The 22,182-nt window shown below is 36.8% G+C and overlaps 1 protein-coding gene across 2 annotated transcripts in view; it reads left to right on the top strand.

Moving 5' to 3' along the window:
* Positions 1-5,838: 5,838 nt before the first annotated feature.
* Positions 5,839-22,182, top strand: part of LOC114461294 (AT-rich interactive domain-containing protein 3B-like) — a 92,612-nt gene continuing 76,268 nt past the window's right edge. For both annotated transcript variants that reach the window (XM_028443278.1, XM_028443277.1), the window contains exons 1-2: positions 5,839-6,223; positions 7,948-8,586. In XM_028443278.1, the coding sequence (XP_028299079.1) occupies positions 6,188-6,223; positions 7,948-8,586 (675 nt within the window). In that variant the 5' untranslated portion in view covers positions 5,839-6,187. The remainder of the gene's footprint in view (positions 6,224-7,947; positions 8,587-22,182) is intronic.

Below are 22,182 nucleotides of genomic sequence, written 5' to 3'. Positions count from 1 at the left end.
TTATGTGTTTTCTGTTGTTTTAAAAGTGCTATTTGTGTGTAATTCAAATTGGCTTATAAAATATGACAGATACGCGGACTAAACCCCTGAAAGTTTATATTTTCTGTTCACTTCTTTATGTACAATAACTGTGTCAAAGGGTTTTTCTAATTTACTCTATTGTAATGTATATATTAATTGTATAGATGATTGTTGTGATATATTCACTTTTTTCCTATATCTGTCTTATTTACTGTCCTGTAATGCTGCCAGAGGTGAAAGTAAGTGATTACAAGTACTCGCGTTACTGTAATTGAGTTGCTTTTATTGGTACTTGTACTTTTTTATAGTATAATTCTAAATCAGTCATTTTTATTTGTACTCAAGTACGTTTTAAAGGAAGTAATTTGTTACATTTCTACACCCAACCGTTACTGTGTAAATCATTTTAAAATGATCAATGGACATTGTGAAACTACAAAAAATTAAAATTACCAGACAACAATAAAATGCATCGCATCATAGCCGACCAATCAGATTAAACGTAATGTACGGCGCCAAAACATCATTTAATTAATTAATTAAATAATAGTTATTTTCTCAGTTTTAGAATTAATAAGTGTAGTTTTATTTAGAGCCTGATCATTTTTTTTTTTTTTTAAATTAAATTCATTTGTTATTTTATTTTTTTTTAAAAATTGTTCATTTTGACAAACTTTTTATTTTATACAGATGCCTTTGTGGAAAATAAATTACGTTCCAATTGTAGATTTGGTCTCTAACTTTTTAAGTTTATACATCAGATGTTTACTGTATGTACGGGAACTGTGGCAATATTTATTACCAAAAAATAAACTTGGGAGGTGAAAGTAACTAGTGACAGTACTATTTAAATCAGCTACTTTTTACTTGTGCTTTAGTATTTTATGTATGACTTACTTGTACTTGAGTACAACTTAAATCAAGTAACAGTACTTCTACTTGAGTAGAATATATCACTTCCCTCCATAAGTATTGGGACGTCAAGGTCAATTCCTTTGTTGTTGTTGTATACTGAAGACATTTGGGTTTCAGATCAAAACATGAATATGAGACAAAAGTTCAGAATTCCAGCTTTTATTTCATAGTTTTTACATCTAGATGTGTTAAACATCTCAGGACAAAGCACATTTTGTTTGAACCCACCCACTTTTCAAATGAGCAAAAGTATTGGAACATGTGACTGATGGTGTTTCTCGTTGCTCAGGTGATTGATTGCTTAAACATGAAATAGTTCTTGTTTTTGGCTTTGGGTTTCACCTGTGAAAACTGCATTTGCTGTTAAGCAAACATGAAGACCAGAGAGATGTCTACGGGAGAAAAGCAAACCATTTTGAAGCTGAGAGAAAAGGGAAAATTGATCAGAGCTATTGCACAAACATTGAGCATAGACAATACAACAAATTGGAATATCCTGCAAAAGAAAGAAACTACTGGTGTACTGAGCAACAGACATTAAACAGGTTGGCCAAGTGTATCAACAGCAGTTGATGACAGAAACGTGAGAGCTGTGAAGAAACACCCAAAGACATCAGTCAGTGACATCACTGCCAACCTCCACAGGGCACGGGTGAAGGTATCACAATCCACTGTTGGAAGAAAACTTCCAGAGAAGAAATATAGAGACCATACCACAAGATGCAAAGTTTAATGGACTGATGAGACCAAGATGAACCTCTAAGATCTGCTTATGATCCAAAACACACAAGCTCATCTGTGAAGCATGGTGGAGGTAATCTCATGGCTTGGGCTTACATGGCTTCTTCTGAAACGGGCTCACGAGTCTTTAATGCTGATGTAATTCATGATGGTAGCAGCAGAATGAATTCTGAAGTCTACAAAATCTGGAGAAGCTTCATCATGTAACAAGACAATGACCCAAAACACACACTGCCAACACAACAAAGGACTTCATCAATGGAAAAGTGGAAGGTCTTAGACTGACCAAGTCAATCACTGGACGTTAACCCAATAGAGCATTTTACCTCCTGAAGGTAGAAACAAACCAGAAGTGAAAGAGGCTGCAAAAGCATTTCACATGAAGAATACAACAGTGTGGTGAAGTCAATGTGTCGCAGGCTTGATGCAGTTACTGCAAGTAAGGGTTATGCCACCAATTATTAAATGTTATTCACTGTAAGTTATTTTAATAATGTCTGTCCCAATACTTTTGCTCACTTAAAAAGTGGGTGGGTTCAAACCAAATGTGCTCTGTCCTGAGATGTTTAACATCTAGATGTAAATACCATGAAATAAAAGCTGGAATTCTGAACTTTTGTCTCATATTCATGTTTTGATCTGAAACCCAAATGTCTTCAGTATACAACAACAACAAAGGAATTGACCTTGACGTTCCAATACTTATGGAGGAAACTGTATCAGTACCGTTTACAGTCACTGTCTGTGTGTAGTCTAACCATCCAGCAGGGGGCAGCATTTATCTGTGTTAGCTAACAGTAAACCTGTTGCACCTTGACTTAATCAACTATAATCTTTACATGCTAATCTTTACACGATGCTGCAGATAATTTTAAAGTGTTTCTTGTGTTTAAATGAAATCTTACATTAAGAAATGTATTAACGAACTTTTAGATTTTAGAATCAAGCAGCTTTGTCATGATTAAAACAGCACAACACAGAAACAAAACAGTTCCTAAAAAACTAGTGAGATTTAAGAATATTGGAATTTGAAACACAAATATTTTAATTCACTTTATTTTAGAAGTGAATAAATAAGTTTAAGGATTCCAGAATGAGCTCCTTTCAGTTTTCAGTGACTCAAGCGTGTGTTACAGGATTTATTTTCTTTGCTTAAGTGTTGTTGCTGTTCTTCGGCCGTTCTACATCTGCTATTCAGGAACTTTCTGTTTTATTTAATATATCATCTCAATAGCTTCACAAGATAAGTGAGAGACTTGGATTTGAGTCAGGAAAGGTTCACAGGTTCTAAACTTATGTTATTATAGCTTCCAGCCCTGCTGCAGTTTCCTCTCTGTGATTATATGTTCTCCCTTATTTATTTATTTACACAGACACCTCAACACATGTCCACTGTTATTATAGGGCTCATTTAGAAAAACAAACAAAAACAGCATACATGCGTTTTGGACCGTGGGAGAAAATCAGAGTATAGGCTACGTGGAGAAAAGCCAAGCAAGCACAGGGAGAACATGCAAACTCCACGCAGAAAGAGTCAAACCCAGGGTTCTATCGCTAGAAAACAAGTGCTCATCGCTAACAAATGTGATCACATTAATGGTAGAAAAACTGTAACAGTCAGAATTACCCCTCAGAGTCAGTATAACCCCTCAGAGTCAGTATAACCCCTCAGAGTCAGTATAACCCCTCAGAGTCAGTATAACCCCTCAGAGTCAGAATAACCCCTCAGAGTCAGAATAACCCCTCAGAGTCAGAATAACCCCTCAGAGTCAGTATAACCCCTCAGAGTCAGAATAACCCCTCAGAGTCAGAATAACCCCTCAGAGTCAGTATAACCCCTCAGAGTCAGAATAACCCCTCAGAGTCAGTATAACCCCTCAGAGTCAGAATAACCCCTCAGAGTCAGAATAACCCCTCAGAGTCAGAATAACCCCTCAGAGTCAGTATATAAATATAAATAAATCATTCTGTGCGTTGTGGCACTGGCTGGTAAAATCAGACAACATTTTTTGGGGGCATGTTATCAGACAAAGATCGATTCTATAACAATAAAGTGCACGGAAACAATAGAGAGGATGCTATAAAATGCATCCACATTAATTACCTCTAATATGGAGTAAAAATCAACATGTGCATTAACTTTTGTAAATTCTAAGGGTTCTCAACTAGTCTCACTATGGGACCCACATTTTGCCACAGTCGTTAAATCCGACCCACTTTATTTTAGAATTCAACGAACCAAATTAAAAAAACATAAATCTATATTTCTACATGCATTTCACAGCATGCCTGTCAAAATAAAAGTTTCTTTCAAAATTAAAAAAAAAGTCTAACATGAGACATTAATTATTTATTTATTTTTGATCAGCTGTCCATGGCCCACCCAGTACAGCTCCGCGGACTGCGACCCACTTTTGGGTTCTGACCCACCAGTTGAGAATTGAAAGTGTAACTGAGTCAAAGAGCAGTGTTTGTGACAGCAGGGGTGTTAAACTCAGGGGCCAAATATGGAGCAGTTTGATCTCAAGTGGGAAAATGAGTCATTTCAACGTTATTGTGCCGTAGTTTTCACTTCTACGTTTACATAAAATACAAAATATGTACCTAACCAACCATATCCAAGCAATAAGTGACAGATATCAGTCCAAACAGGATCTTCACTTTAAATTACCAAGATTTTGTGACAAATTTATATTTAAGTAAGCGAAATATTATAGAATGATTTAAGGAAAATGTAAGGATTTTGTAAGAATTTTGAGTTTTTTTTTTGTTTTGTTTTTTACAGTTTAACATTAAATATGACTGTAATCTTGTGATATACGTACTGGGAAAACAGTGAGTCCCTGCAAATATTGTTTAGGTTCATTTACACTAAAGGTCACCAACTTACTTTCAAGGATTCAAACACACAAAGATAAATACATATGAGAGATGTGGTTTATACTTAGTAAAGTAATATACTGCTGATAAGGTTTTAGTTTTAAATCAATCTTTAAATGTTTATATTCACTGAAACATTGTGACAAATGTTTTGAATTGTTGCAGATCTGGTGTATGGGTTGTGGTATGTTATGTATAATATGATATATATAACATATATTTTTGAAAACGCAAGGTGGATTTTCTATGAAATGTAATGAAAATAGAAATATTGCTTGAATTAGAAGAAATTTAGTGTTTCATGTTGAAACTTAAATATTTCCTACCTTTTTAAGTTGGCCGTGGCTATGAATATGTTAAACGTATGAATAGACTGCCTCTCTATGCTAACGCAGCGCCCCTCATTGGCCAGTTTAGGTCACGTGATAGGTGCACCACGTGACTTAAAGCTCCGTCAGTTGTATTTTAGCTCATATTTATTTTTAGCTACTATTTTAGCCTTAACCCTAACCCAGGAAATACCCCAATTTTTTTTTTTTTTTTTGTCGTATACGTATTTTTAAAGGTGAAATTTGCCGTGTTAAACATGTCAAAATTTAAAAAAATATATAAGTCAAAAGTGGGATTCGAACCCACGGCAGTAGAAGGAAGATGAGACCACGAGGCCATCCTCACACAGTGAAAACACAAAGGCACATTACGATTATGTAGAAAAGGTCCAGAAACGTACCCATAGTCCCAGGAGCTAATGATACGTTTTCTAGACATTTTCTTTTAAGTCACTGCTATAGCGTCTTCATTATAAACCCTTTAATGAAAGTGGAACCATGAAAATGTAGTAATTAAGAAGTTGTTTTCTATCTGGTAGCCCTTTGAACTATTAAACATCATTCATGATGTAGCTCACAGTTTCAGACAGGATGGTGACCCCTGGTTTACTTAATGAATCATGTTTTCTCTGTTCTTTTTATTTTTTCCTGTGGGCCGAATTGGATGCTCCAAAGGGCCGGACTTGGCCCCCGGGCCTCGGGTTTGACAAAAAGGCCTACAGGCTACATGCAGGAATTCTTCCACAACTCTTTGATTTCTATTAAGATATTCAGTTTACACGCGTGTATATTATTGTTGTTGGTGTTTATGGTGCATTATCGGTGGTTGTGCACGGGTTGCTCAGCAGGGCCCGCAGCGTAGGAGCGTGCGTGAGGAGGCTGGAGGGCAGATACTTGTTGCGGAGCGGGGCGGGCCATGCGCGGGGGGGGGCGTCAATGAAGGGCAGGGAAGACACGGACTGGGAGTTACCTCAGCGCTCCGACGGCTCTCCGCACGGTTCCCTGATCAATTAAACACGTCCCGATCACCGAGGACCGGGGAAACAGTGGCGGGGGGACACACCGGCTGAGCTGCACAGGTCTCCGCACACAGAGCGCTGAGAGCCGCCTGGGGATCCAGAACCAGCGGGAGCGTGCGGCGCGTCGCTCTCTCTCTCTCTCTCTCTCTCTGTGTGTGTGTGAGTGCGCGCGCGTGTCTGTGTATGCGCGCGCGTGTGTTCGTGTGTGTGTGTTTACAAGTGTTTGAACGAGTGCCAGAAACGAGGAGCGAAGGAGGATAAAGCCAGAGCAGAGACGGAGGGATGGTGGATAACTCCAGCGGTAGTAAGGCACAAATGGTGAGTGGAGCCGCTGCCCCGGAGCCGAACAAAGACGCACTTTGACCGCCTTTTAAACGGACCGAGAACGACTTATCTTAGCACAGCCTCTCACCACACACGTTTAGGAGCTATTTTTACCCGCTGGTATGCTCGACTCTCTTGTTAAACTTCACTCCAACACGCAGGTAACGGCTGAACCGTAGCGGCAGCAGCAGCAGTAGTAGCACCATGCTAGCAGTCATTTAGCTCCAAACTACATTCGCCTTCCAAACTGTTTACGATGTGGCAGCTAACCAGCTAAACACGTGTTTCCTCTGCTCTCAGTGCATTTTTAACTTTAAACGTAGCGTCAACACACTTTAAAACCATGCTATGTATTTACTATAAGCACTAAAACCCAGTCTAAATGTGTACATTTATGTTTTAAATGTCAAACATGGCCCGCGGCCCAAAAACAGTCAACACAGGGTCTCACCTGACCCACAAAATGACGCTATAACACTTTAACATTAAATAACATTAATAATAATTCCACGACGTATACAGTTTTTTTTTTTTTTTTTTACGACTACAGAGTACACTGGTTTTGCTTGTTCAATAAATGAGAAAATGATAAAATATTGGAAATATAAAAATAAATACATCCTACTAGAATTTAATATTTTTTAAATTCATTTTTTGGGTACAGTTTTGTACATATTATTTTTGTGTAATTAAATTGTGAAATAAAAACATTTGCACTTTTTTGTTTATAGTAAATGTAAAGCAACAACAACCTTCTTCAACTATAGTGAAAATGAATGTTTATTGTGTGTTATTTTGTATAGTAGATTAGAATAAAGCTGTAGGGCCATGATCTGACTGGGTTTAATTGAGTTGTTTTGTCGCCCCTGAACTAAATGAGTTTGACACCCCTGAAAATGAAGTCAACAAAGCGAGCTTTAAAAACAGAAGTCTTAATCAACTGCCAGTAAAATCTATTTATGATGTGTTTGGATCACTTTTTCAAACTAATATATATATATATATATATATATATATATATATATATATATATATATATATATATATATTTCTAAAAGTAGGTTACTGGGCTTCCTCTTGTGATTTCCTATAATTATTTAACAGAGCTGCTTTTAGATACTTTGAGTTGCTCCTGCTTATGTTACTGGTTTTTCCCCCTTTTTTTTGCTTGGATTACATCCACTTTTTATTTTGTTATTATTTTTTTTAAATAAAGTTCATATGTTAAACTTGTATTAGTTGACTATTTAAAAACTTTTTAAATTGTTTGAGTTTATCCATCATTAGTTTCTTAGGTGAGAGACTATTTGCATAATCTTGTTTTTTTTTTTTTTTTCTTAAATTCATTATTATTTTGTCACTAACAACACCAACAAGACTCTTAACCTTAGACTCCCATTCTGTGTTGAAAATACAGTTTTAATAAAACATTTGATATTTAGTACTAATATGTAAAGTTTATTGATGCATAGATAACATGATCAATGTGTGATAAGAATGTTTGTTGGCTAATGGCTTTCTCTCTCTGTCTATTTATTTATGGTTTGTTGTTGGTTGCTCTCATTAAACATTGACGTTGGTAAATGAGTCCAGAGAGTGAGAGATTAGCTATGAATTATCCATACGTGACTTTATGTGTGTGTGTGTTGGTATTTTTCCATTGTGATTATTCAGTGTTTTTGGTGAGCCATGAGTCCCTTGTTTCCCTCCTCTCACAGCCCAGCATGTCTCAGGAGCCCGGTGTGGCCTTTCCTCAAGGCACCCCCACAGGGGGGATGAAGCTGGAGGCCGTCATGGAGCAGCTCCAGCGCCAGCAGCAGGCCCGGCTGGAAATGGAGCGCAAAGAAAGGAAGCTGCGAGAGGCCCACATCATGTACGCCCAGCAGGTGGCTGCCCAGCAGGCCATCCTGGCCGCAGCCCGAGCTTCTGGGGCCGGCTTCATGGGCAAAGGGCTGGCTGGGGGAATCCCTGGCAGTGTTGGCGGGATGCCTCCCCGGGTGTCGAATCAGAGCAGCGTGGACTCGGAACGAGAAGATGACGAGGACAGAGGACGGGATTCCGGTGACGACGAAGATGACAATGAGATGATGGAGGGCGACGAAGGCAGCGAGGAAGACGAGGGCAGCGCCACTGGGCTTGAGTTCCTCCGCAAGCAGACCCTGGCCCTGCAGCAGAACGCCTCTCGCATCCAGCCTCGCCCGTTTAGCAGCTACACTGCGTCGGCCCCCCAGAGGTCTGCCTCTCCACCAATCAGAGTGAAGCAGGAGCCTGACGAGGGTCTGTCTCCTGCGGGGCCCCATTCTGCTGCCTCTCCTAATGGCCAGGCTGACTGGGGATACGACGACCACTTCAGACAGGTCAGTGCTGCCAATCATAAGGGTTTGCTTGGCTCACAGCTTCTCAACACAAAGGTTGGGGCCCAAAAGTGGGTCGCATATCTGTTTACAAAGGGTCACAGGTTTATACGCTGCACATTATGTTCACTCATACACTGACAATAGCAGATATTTAATCCTGGTTTCCACTACCATCATATATGGCTATTGATAGTCATTGTTTACTTCCATTCAATGACACTTTTTTGAAGCTTTGTATTTTATTTTTAAGTTTGTGAACAAATACTGCTTTTTTCCTAAGAGCTACTTTTTACTCCATGAGTAAAATGATCTTCTTTTGGTATTTTGCCATTTTGGTTATCTTGAAACTTAAAGAAAATATTGTGCCAACTTATATTTTTGTTAACTCAGCTTTAAAGCAGGGTTTCTCAAATGGGGTACGTGATGGCACTATAGGGGATACTTGAGAAATTAACAAGTGAAAGCATTAGTATCTATATATATATTTAAAATATGGGCTTTTATAATGTTTATTTTTAGTTAAAAATGATCATCATAATAATTATGATAAAATGATCTTGATTGGAACATGAGCTGAAAATAAAAGTTAGTGTTGTGTGGGACTCGAAATGATAAACACTACAAATACATCCTTTCAGGAGGCACTAAATACTTTCATTCCACTTATTTACAATTATCACTCCTTCATTCCATCATTATACTGTATAGTTGTTATTTCCCAGAATTCTGAGCAAAATGTTGCAGTCGAACAAAGGGGGTACTTGGACCAAAAAAAATTGAGAACCACTGCTTTAAAGCATAAACTTCTAATTACCGTAAAATCCATGTACCCTTAGTTTTTTGGTTATTCCGTTTTAAAACCAAATCAAAATAACATATAAAAGGTGTGTTTTTTTTTTTAGTTTTACAGACTAAAAACAAAAAAGAACCATCAAATACCAGATAAGCAGCTTTTTCTGTTTTAAAATTAAATCTTCTGTTTTGTGTGACTGTATGTGTATAAAGGAACCAGAGGTGCTATAATGAATCTGCTGGTGCTCCTCGTTTCTTGTGATCAACTTCCGTGTGTGTTGACGGCTGACATTAGTGGCTAGCGGTATTATAACGTGCAAAAAATATTTATTTTTACTGCCCTTAAAAAAGCTGTAATTATTTTAGCAAAAGTGTCAAATGCTAGAAGTTTAACATCTATTCTTCACACCAGCCTCACAGTCGATAGTCAGTCACCAGTTTATCTGGATACTATTTAGACCATAACACTCTTCGGAAAAGTTGGCAGATATTCATAGATTCAGACTTCCAGCATCAATAACTCTTTAATGAAACATCATCAACACACAAATTACGCCTCTTTGCCATTGCTGTGAGGTGGACAACATGGCAGAAGATCCTTTTATCAAACGCAGCAGAGTGAAAATCTGCCCCCGTCTGTGGGTCCTCTGTGTGCTGAGCTTAAAACATGAAGCTCTCGTCAATAGTTTACCTTAAATATCCAAATATCACACAAACAGATTTAATTTAAAAACTAAAAAATGCTCCTTGTCTGGTTTTTGAATTTTCTGTATTTTTGTTTTGGTTTGAAGTCAGAAAACCAAATAACCAGGTACACATGGTATCAAAGCTGAAATAGTCTCATGTTGGGAGTTATCTGTAGGTCATGTGTAAGACTGTCTGGTCCATTCACTGAATCCAGTGATTTTCTTCCATTTCCTCTTTGGAACCTCCTGCTGAGAGGGACATTCTAATCTTCACTGGGACACACTTCAGATCACTGCTCGCGGTTGACGGCCAATTAGCTGTAGTCGCCAAAAATCCTTCTAAGTGACTCCTGGCAATGGGCCAGGCTGGGTGCTGAGTTCGCCTTCACTCCCATTGCGCCGTGTGTGTGTGTGATTTTTCTCTCCGTCCCTCAGGTGCTTTAGCTCTGCTTTTGGCTCGGGTCCAGGTAAGCGTAGCCGCTGCGTGTGTGAAGCGGTGGGTGGCTGTTGGCTGGGTCAGCGTGTGGATATTTAGTTCTTCTTTCAGTGGTGGGTGGAAATGGTTGAGTGTACTACACAGTAGCAGCCTGTCACACCCTACACTTGCAGTCAACCCCCAAAGACCTTTTTTTTTGCTCTTTGGCTTCATGCCATACATGCTTTTCCTTTAAAGGTAAATATTGCCTCAGCGCCTGTGTTGCAGGGCGCTGGGATTCAAGCCCAGCAGAGTCGGGGTCAATTACGTTTTTCAGTTACAATTACATATTCAACTACAATTGCAGTGACCAGCATTTTTTCCAATTACAATTAAATAACAATAATTTTTCATATATATATATAAGTGCAATTGCAGTTAATCACAATTTCTGAGCCTGAAATAAATAACCTAATAAAACTTAAAGGGATCCTCGACTATTTTTACAAATGTGGCCTAAAACCTTTGAAATGTCGTTATTAGAAGATCTATGCCTAACAAAATGCATTATTTTACACCATATTTGTTTTTATTAACTTTTACAAATGGGTCCTACTTTACCGTTTTACAGCCGGTGCGCTGCCATGTTGACGTTATTGATGACGTGAATCACCCCTTTTAGTTCATTGAGTTCTATAGGAGGTGAAGCATTCAGGATCATTCCAACTCTGCTGTTTCATAGATGGCATGAAGAAGAAAAGAAGAGCAAAAACATACCGGTTCTCTACAGCAGACAGAGTCAACTTGGGTCGGCGTTAATGAGCAGCAGAGCCCTATAAAATTATTATTTCAAATTCCATGTTTTCCGCATGAATTTTTTAAAATTCCTTTTTTTTAAAGAAATATAATTTTTTTTTTCAGAAAATAGTTTTTTACTCCTGTGAGGAAACAAAATAAATAGTAATAAAAAAAAGAAAACCATATTTCAATGAAAATGTATGTCAAGTGATTAAAGAAAATATGAATCAGAAAAAAGAAATTAGTGACAACAATTACAATTATAATTAAATTCCACGATTAAAATTATAATTGACCCCAACCCTGAAGCCCAGCTACATGTGGTTTAGCATCATAGCTAAAGGAAATGTACTGAGCATCCCACAGCCACCCAGGCCTGTGGGGGATATTTAAAAAGCCTCCTCTGAATAGGCGTCTGTAGTGTCAAAGGACATATCTGCGCTCCATCAGTGGGCTGAGGGTGCCGAACTATCATGTGTCTGGCTTTTATTACTGTCTATTTAAAGGCAAATGTCTTTGAATGGTGCTTCTCGAGAGCAAATTTCCAAATTTAGCCACGGTGTTTGAACATTTGGCTTTGATACATAGGAGCTTCTCTGTATTACGTTACTGAGGAAAGACAAACGTATCAATGTTGGAGGATAATCCACAGTAGTGCAACTGTGTTAAATATTATTAGTACACATATTAAAGTCCAAGAATTTACAGGAATATATATGTAAATAAGCGATATGAACAGAGGTTTTGTTGTTTGTTGGACTGAGTAATGTTGCCGTAAAGCAATGCGTCTCAATTATTTACTGTCACACGCCCCCCCCACCTCTTCTCAGCGACTATAAATAGTATAGTTTGTCTATAAAATTGTTATAAATACACCTCTGCGTAACATTGTGTCCTTATTAACATTAAAGAAAACAAAAACAGAGAAATTAAGATCAACTTACATCAAAGAATAACTTTAACATAGTTTTTTTTAGTCTGTAACAGAAAAGATTTAAAGTGCATTAATTTGCCTAAAATAAAAATTAAGAATTAAATCATTATTTAAACTATAAACGTTTTCAGAATCAGGTTTATTTCCCAAGTACAGTTTCAAAACAATACAAATACTTAATCTTTGTGGATGGTGCGAAGAACAAAAAGCAAACAAACCGGAAATATAATAATATTAAGTATAAAGGCCAAAGGATGGATATATACATATATAGAAGTGCTGCAGGTAATTTTGACCGACTTCAACCATTTGATACTGAAAATATAAATAAAATAATAATAATAAATTCAAATTAATAGCGTGAAGTGGCTTAATTTAAGTTTTTGTCTGTGCATTGCCCGACTAAATAAAAATATCATGGCTGCAAACTTGTTGCTGATCAGAGGCCTGGTGTCTTTTATTAGGAGGGCCTGGCTGAGCCTCGGGGGTTTGGGAGGGGTGGGGGCACTTTGGGACCAGAATTGGTCTTGCCCTTTTTTTGTTTCCTCTCTTTTTTATCTTTCCTGTCATTATGTCAGCTCTGCAGTATTTAATGACGGCTCATCTCTTCAGGCAGTTTCAGGTTGCACTGCTGTGCTGTATGGGGGAGGGAAGACAGTGGAACCAGGGAACTGTGGTGTATTTTTTTTTTCTCTTTTGATGTCATTGTCTTTGAGAGGCCAGAGATGAGCCTAGCAGATGCCGCAAATACCGACCCTCTGCCATAATGTGGGGTGGCGAGCACATTTATTATGTTCTAAAAGCATTGACACAAGAGTTGAGAGGCATTTGTATGGAAAACCATTTACATTAACATTTACATGTGGTGTAACCATTCACATTGATGCCAAGCTTGTAGGCTAAGCACTCTGTACAAGTCCACTGACCACAATGACAAAGAATATAGTTGTGGAGTTTGTTTCCCAGTCCTATCAAATGTTTTTAGAGGTTTGTCAGGGTTCCAGCGGATCCTTAAAGGGGTGGTATTATGAAAAAAATCACTTTATAATGGTTTATCTCCAGTGATATACATTCCTTTAGCCTCCTTCAGAGGGACAAAGTTGGAAAAAGTTCTGTTTCCTCCCTCCTTTGTTATTCCACATTTTGTAAAAAGTCAGCTCCAAATGGGATTTTTCTTGCTACTTGACATCACATAGCGGAAACTCCTCCTCCTGTCAATCCTGGCTCCTCCTACCCTATAAGAATTTGAGCTCCTCCCTCTCAAACTACCTCACAGCTAAAACAAACACTGCAGTTTAATATAGAATATACATTATACTATACTTCTCTGCCTTTAACCCCTCCCCATTTTTAGTATCGTTATATCACCTTGTTTCGCCTTTGACTTGATCTAACGTGTTTGTTACCAAATGCTATGCAGCGTTTGGGCAAAACAAATGATTATCACCTTAAATGCACTAATTCTGTAGTTAATAGAGATGAGGAGGAGTAGAAAGTGATTTCACAGCTGAACACTCCGAGCTGACTGACTGCTGATGCCGCTGTGATAAACACACTGAGACTGACTCACAATCACAATAGCTGCTTAAATATCCATGTGTTTTACTGAAATGTGCAGTTTTTTTAGCTGAAAACAATAACGGTGTGTGGCTAGCAAAATAAAATCGCTTTGGTGATCACTGATCTCCCACGCAAGAGCGAGGCATGAAGTCAGCGTCTATAGACACACCCGCTCATAAATATGCATATTCCTTGGGGGCTGCCAGTTGCACGTCAACACTAGACACTAGTAAAAAATTGCCCCAACCTTATGGAAGTGATGTGGCATTTTTTCCCCCCAATTGTGTTTACTTTACGTTCACTTTAAATTTAATTTCAAATGGCATTAAAAAAATCTTGAATTTAATTTGACTGATGCTGTAGGAACCCTGTTTGTTCTCAAACAACCAATAACATTTGTGTCTTGATAAGTGTTTCACCTCATTACTATTTTAGATTTTACACGTTTACACAGAAACCAAAATACGCTCAATTTTGTCCAAACTTATATTGTAACAATGTCTGTGCACTACACTGTTTCTTGTGACAGTTTATTGGTTAAATGCACAACGTATTAAATAGGAAGCAAAATAACAGAACATCATTGTATTGTATTTTGTAGTTAATATTATTTAATTATGTGGATATTTATATTGATGCAATTTATTTCCATTACATTTTTTTTTATTATTGATTTTTATATATAATCATATAAAACATGTTCATTTTGAATTGTTTAAAATGACAAGAAGGTCTTTACTTATGGTCGCTTTATATGGAATTTAACTGAAAAACTTAGTTATCGACCCATATTTACAGGTATATCTGCTTTATTTAAGAACAAAAGCGTTTTGTTTACATTTTTATTGGTTTTCATATAACATAAAAAACATGAATTTTAAAAGGTTTAAAATTACAAGAAGGTCTTTACTTATGGTCTCTTTAGTTTCATATGGTATTAAACTAAAAAACTTTGGATTTTAGACCCATATTCACAGATATATCTGCCTTAACTAAGACTAAAAGTGTTTAGCAAAGATGAATGATAAACTTAACTGAGTTGTGGTTACTTATTGATAAGTCCGCTGTGTTAAATAGATCCTCTGGCTGAGCTGCTGCTGTACGAAGTGCTGCTTAGAAATGCTTAAATTGCTTTACCATAAACACACTGCACAGTGCTATCTTTTTGTTCAGTGTGTAATGATTGATTACTTTAGGTCATTGTCTTTTTCTTTTTAAAGTAAACTTTGAGTTTTGCTGCTGTTTCAAAACGAGAACAAAACTACACAAAATACGAAAAAAAAATATACTGAATGATAAAAAGAACAAACAACAAAATACACAAAATGACATTAAAAAGAGACCAAGACTGAGAAATACACAAAAATAACAGAGAAACGTATATAAAACGACACTAAAAACACACCCACTGACGTGGAATAATTTTAACAATACAAATAACACACAAATAATGACAAGTTATAGTGAAAAATAAAAACAGACAAACAGCAAAATACACAAAATGACAATAAAAACACACAAAATGATAATAAAAATGATCTTGATTAGAAAAATGAACTGAAAATACAAAGTTTTGAGAATAACTGTTCTCAGGAACCGTGGGAAGACTTAGCATACCGTCCATTTACAACACACTGTTTTGCATGTCACTAAAGTGATGTTAGCATCTACTTTTTTCATTTTCTTCATTTTAGCATCATGCTTTGACTGATCACCTGATGACTTTACTCTGTCGCGTTTCCCCTCATACATGAATGCTGATGCCCTATAGAAGCTGGATGGGGGTGGAGAAACATGGCAGCCTGTGTTTTTTATGTCAGTGATGTATGCTGCTTGTGCTTGGTGACCTCGGCCTGGTCCTAAACGGCAGAGTAAATAATTGTCCAACAAGGGGGTGGACAAAAGGCGACGCGTGGAGGGAGAGAGAAAGGGGCGCTGGGTGGGCAACCGGGGTTTTTCAACACTCTGGCCTTTGGTGCAGTTGGACGCAGGCTACATGACCTCTGTAATCCAGCCCCGCCTCCCCCCACTCAAATACACATCATCCCACCATCGACCACTTCTCTTCTCCCCATAATCTGCTAGTGATTAATAGGGTTTTAATCATGCCTGCAGCACAGATTGTATCCAATGGCTCCATAGATCTGTAGAAGCTCTGTTAGATTAGCTGGATATGGAAAAAGCTAGTTTGAGGCGTGCTACAGGTGCGGCTTGACAACATTGTTGTATATCACAGGTTTATACATTACTTTTCACACATTAAGACATATACACATTAATATATATATATAATTAAACATTTTAATTGACATTTAGCCTATTTTGTATGTGCTTGCTGTCTGTACAGAGCGCTGATGGAAGAAATATGCAATCCATTATCCAATTACACAATGTATTTCCTCTTCCTCAAGCTTTACTCGTGTTTCTTTAACCTCCTTACTATTAGTGCAGCAGATCAGTAAAGAAATCGTTCACTTTGGTATAAAAGCATGACATTTGGTACAGATACTCTCCAAGGGCCACTATTTTGGAAAAAGGCATTGGCCACTCAAAAATTCAATATGGCGGCCATTTTTCAACATGGTCGCCATTGCTATTCATTGGTTATTATACAACCAAAAAATGCTCAAAAGGTACTCAGATTTTAGCATTTTTGGATTTTTCCCAAGTTTTTTGAGGCGATTGAGTGTTTTGCCTCGTGTGGGCGCAGTCCTGACTCTACCGGGTGGGGTGGGGTGGATGCACATATTCGATTCGGGCAGACCAGACCTTTTTTGCTGACACCTCGGTTGGCGAGATCCAAGCAAAGGTGGCCATTTTTTATATTGAATTTTTGAGTGGCCAATGCCTATTTCCAAAATAGTGGCCCTTAGAGAGTATCTGTGCCAAATTTCATTTATACCAAAGTGAACGATTCTAATGAAATACGCAATTCATCTGCTGCACTAAATCACATTTATTTTGATCAATATTTTAATCTTGATTATAATCACAATTATTTATCCTATTAGGGAAAAATCTGTGTTTTTATTACAATACTTGTAAACAAACAATATGTTTACAGTGCAATGTTAAGCTTTAAAATGTAGTAATAATAATAATAAAAAAAAAAACAACTTAAAAAAATTAACCCAAGAATTTACTGTGATGGACTGGCGCCCTGTCCAGGGTGTATCCCCGCCTAACGTCCAATGAGAGCTGGAGATAGACGCAGCACACCCCCGCGACCCTGAAAAAAGGAACAAGCGGGTCAGAAAACGGATGGATGGAACTCAATAATTGAAAATGTACCAAAGGCGAACCGAATAAATACACTATTATAGAGTGCAGAGCCAATTTTTTTAAATGTAAGTATTGCCGATGATTTAGTTAATTTAATCGTGGCAGCCAAAGTTGTGTTCACTATTAAAATGTGATTAATTTTGCAGCCCTACTCCTTACCATCATCTTTTATGAGCTAATCTGTATATCAATGTATTTTTGCAATATGTATTATATTGATCAAATGGAGTAGGAATAGGACTTTGAACTGAGTGCTGAATTACACTAAGTGGAAGAAATACTTTGACCTGTTTTCACTATTTATGCAAATGTTCTGCTTTAAACTAACACGAGTGGATGCATTTGGTAGAGAAAGGCCTTGTTCAGTTGATCTTATTGAATAAGCTTGGTCAATGCATACAAAGGCAAGTCGTCTATACTATAATGACAGAAATGTCTGTGTGGATGTGTGTGGAGCAAATATCTCCCCGATGCGATGCGAGTTCGACCTGAAACTCGGTTAACGGGTTCCAAACACCCCAAGTGTATGTATCTGTTATTTTGGAGTAATTTGGTCATTTCAAAATGTTTATATTGATTTTATTTCACTTCTGGATGGCCCCGAAATTAAACCTATTCAACTTTTGACCTCAGGGTGTGAGGGGGCGGTAGCTCACCATCTATATCTATTTCACTGCATAGCTCACTTCCGGTACGTGCACGAGCTCCCGTGTACTTCTCTATTTATTTATTCAGTTTATTTCCGACATGGTTACATTCTTACATTCACTTTTTTTTACTTTTTTTTTTTTGTAGTTTTATTTTATTTATTCAGTTTATTTCCGACATGGTTTCACTTTTTTTTTTTTTACTTTTTTTTTTTTTTTTTTTACTGTTCTTTATTTGGTGATGACATTTCGAAATGTTTATTTTCATGTTAGTTTGACCGTTCGCTATTTAGACCCGACAGACCTCACCCGGAAGTTATTAACGGCAATGGCTGCTGTGTTGAAAGCTGCTCATTTCTCAGCAGCGCACGTGTGTGAGAGAGAACCAACGGAGGAGATTTGTGTCTAAGGTAGAGAGTCTCACTCACACACCGATCAGGTGCGCTTCACTATCGATCACGCGCGCGCAACGGACCACCATTTAGTCCGGTTACAGTCTGTGTCACGACACCCGTCCATTGGGTGGTAGTGACTGTAATGTTGAGTCAGATCAGTAAACGGTGCTACATAGTGAAGCCCGCCTGATGCTTACTGCAGCTTCACTCACAACACACCTGCCACTACACCTAACTACTGAAAATAGATAAGTTTAGTGAAAGTTAGGCAGGCACACACACACTAAACAACAAAAATATGAAAATGACTCAAAATACACAAAACTAAATATTTATACAAAAATTACACAAAAGACAACAGAAATGCAAAAAACTACAAAAAATATAAAAACGACTTAAAAAAAAACAACACAGTTATCATGCGCATGTCTCATAGAATTAAACCAGGGAAATTGCACACACTATTTTACTTTGCACCTGCAAATATACCCCTTTATAATGCTACAGAGTATGTTATTATTATGCCCATAATTGACAAATCTTCTTAAGCTCCCACTATATGAATACAAACTTCCGACGGGCACTGTACTCGACTTCAAAAAAACATACATTTACAGAAAAATACAACAAAAATATGAAAATGGCTCAAAATACACAAAACTAAATATTTATACAAAAAATACACAAAATTACTCCTGATTCACACTACAATAGCAACAAAAACAATAATTATACAAAAATACACATGACTACAAAAAACATACATTACAAAAAAAATTTAAATTTATAAACGGCAAACATTTATGCACAAAAAGACAACAGAAAGATACACAAATACACATGACTCCAAAAAACATACGTTACAAAAAAATACACCATACAAAAAAATACAAGTGATGATGAAGTCATGCACATGTCCCGTAGAATTAAACCAGGAAAATTGCACCCACATTTTGCACCCGCAAATATATCCCTTATGCTCCCACATGAATACATACAGTACTTCCGACGGGCACTGTACTAGTTATTTTAATTCTTACCACTTCTTAGAAAGGCCAAGTAGTGCTTTAGTGATTGGAGTTTAGCTGTTATGTGAGTGTCTGGCTCTTCACTCTGTACTTGGTCCATGAGAGTGAGAGAAAGCTGCAGTTTATGCACTAGTTTAATGTTTTCACTTATTTCTTTAGATTCCTTTCACAATAAGAAACTTAAAATAGATATAATAATCTATTGCAGTGATGTTGCTAGGTACGCGTCCTGCGTCCCTGATGCATAAAAATCTGAAAGGATGCAGTAAATCAACCATCTATGCGTCCAAGGCACCTCATTTTTGCCATGAAAAATGACACATTGTGAACATCAACTTATGATTAAAATCACAGTAACTAGCAAAATAAAGCTAGCCGTCAGCGGACCCCTTTACGCATTAACTTACGCAGACATGATCCTCTTGAGTACATGCTAGTTTAGCCACTACAACAACAATCAGCAAGTTAACTAGCTGCTTACAATACACCACAAACATATTTGCATCATTTTTTTTTTCTCAGACTTTGCACTGTTAAGTTACATTTTTGTGCTAAAAGTTTCATAGTGATTGACTCAGTTCATTTGATTTAGTCGATGGTCAGACAAGAAAATTCAGCACTTTTATTGATAATTTGTTTTTGTACAACAGACACGATTTTGTTTTCATTTGAATTTTAGTAATTTATATTGGTGCTCTTTTATGTTGCTACAAAAGTGCAATATAACCTGCCACTGTGCAATAAACTTTTCAGATTTAGAAATTTATTTGTTTAATTTCAGATACATTTTGATCATACATGAATATAAATCTGCTAATTATAGCCATATCATACCACCATTAAGAGAGTTTAACACTACAATTTAAGAAATAGAAGGAAATATTTTTTTTTATTGGGGACCCATTGAATTTCCCAGAAACCCACTCAAATCACCACCTGTGGGTCCTGGGGACTCACTACATTGAAAACCTATCAACATCACTGCTATTGTATTTAACTGTATTTTTTAAAGCAACCCAGCATTTCACACAGGGCTCTGCATTGACCTTCTGACAAAGTAGGAGCTAGCTAGCAACATGGCTGTTTGTTATTGTTAGCTCACAGCATATAAACATGAACACAACATGGGAGTGAGTTTTGGTTCCATCAGCAACACAACCTTGGGTCGTGTGGCAGTAATCTGGAACTCAGTCTTTCCACAGAAGCCAGTTTTGAAGCTAAATGTCATCATATTGAAATAAATTAAAGATGAATGGTCTTTAAATCTGTATAAACACAAAGTTAATTTAGAGAAATGGGAACATTGAAAAATGTAAATGCCACAGTATTTAAATGATGTGAAATGGGTATGGGTAATGATTGGTCACATATTTTATTCCCCTTGTTTTACATTGTTAAACAGCTTTTTATTTTTTTTGTTTGTAAATAGTTACATTTTAGTTGTGTTAAATAAGCCCTCAAAAGTATCAAAATTCAATGTACATATAATTTAATTTAATTAACCTGATTGTCAGCAATATTCACATTTAAAATTTGGGCTCTACACTCAATAATAATAATGTACTTATTCAGTTAGCCTTTGGTACATTTTTATTTACATTTTTAATTCTTAATTTTTTGTATTTTTTTGTTTAGAATAATTTGTATTTAAAACTTCATTTTGCACTCTTAACTGTACACACATTGCAAACATGATAATTGTTATAATCCTGATTACAATGTTGATCAAAATATTTTTGGTCATAACCGTACAGCCCTAACCTTACCTTACCTAATCATCATTAAACATCAATGACATTACAGCTCATTGGTATTTCCCATTAAACTGGGCTTAAAAACGTACTGAGTCTAAAATAAACAATTGGGTTCGTAATAATGACCAATGGTGAATAAACAGCATTAGAGAAATAGTGGTCACATGACATCTCATTTCATCAAACACATCTATATTCTAGATAACCATGTTTATTCTGGGATTCAACCATGTCTGTCCACATCTAATGCTGTATAAACTGTATTTAATTCATAATTTAAAATGACTCTTTTTGTTATAGTGTTTATTGTATATGTTACAAGCAAGGATGCACTTTACCATGCAGTTCTAACTGCACACTTTACATCTGTCCTTTGCTGCTTTAATATAAGGTAAAAGAGGTTAACTTGTTGAATGTTGAGGTGCCTAAATATTTCCATCCCATAATACATTATTATTATTATTATTATTATTAATAATAATATAATGAGTTGTCAGTAGCTATTCACTTTAATTTATATTCTCAATCAGTACATCTTCATTTTATTTATTATTAAGGATTTGAGTAAAAATGAATAGATGTAAAATAATGCAGCCTAATGGGAACACTTCTGTGAGCTGTTGGTAAATATGAGTTAATCACCTCTTCTGTCCCACGCCCCTGCTAATCGGATGTGGATCTGTTTTTGGTCCTTCTATGTTTAACTCTAAACAACATGAACCAAATCCTAGTGGGTTTAACCCAACGCCCAGTCTGCCCTTTGTCTTCATTCTAGTGAGTCTGTGATCTTTGAATAAGAATGGCTGGTTCACTTTATATAAGTCTCAACAAGCCTCTTTCTGGGACATTTTAAGGTAATTACATTTGAAGGAGGACTTAGTCCACTGAGACAGCCAGTTATTATTAGATAAGTTTAGTATGTCTTTAGTGTTCTCTCATTTGTGCAGCGTTTGATTAAAATGATCAATTGTGCACTGTTCATGGAGACTATTATGAGGGCATCAATTTTAGAGCTTAGGTAGAAGTGTTTGGCCAGATGTCTAATAATAGAAAGGTAGATTGAAGACTGCTTATCAGCTGTTTTTAATAGCCTGGCTTTTTGTTACAGGTTTTAAAAGCTTTTAAAGTTAAACCATTAGTTTCTAGGCCACCTATATGACTTGCTTTTATGTAAAGGGTACCTGTAGTGAAATGTACGGTATATAACACAAAATGTGCTTAATAATAATGGGCTGGATTTATATAGGAGACTCAAAGCATGTACAGAAACTATTATTCAGACCATTTATGATAAAAAATACATAT

The sequence above is a fragment of the Gouania willdenowi genome, chromosome 3, assembly GCF_900634775.1.
Source record: "Gouania willdenowi chromosome 3, fGouWil2.1, whole genome shotgun sequence".
Taxonomy (NCBI): Eukaryota; Metazoa; Chordata; class Actinopteri; order Blenniiformes; family Gobiesocidae; genus Gouania; species Gouania willdenowi.
Note: the sequence above shows the minus strand (reverse complement) of the source record. Positions and strands in the feature narration are given on the sequence as shown.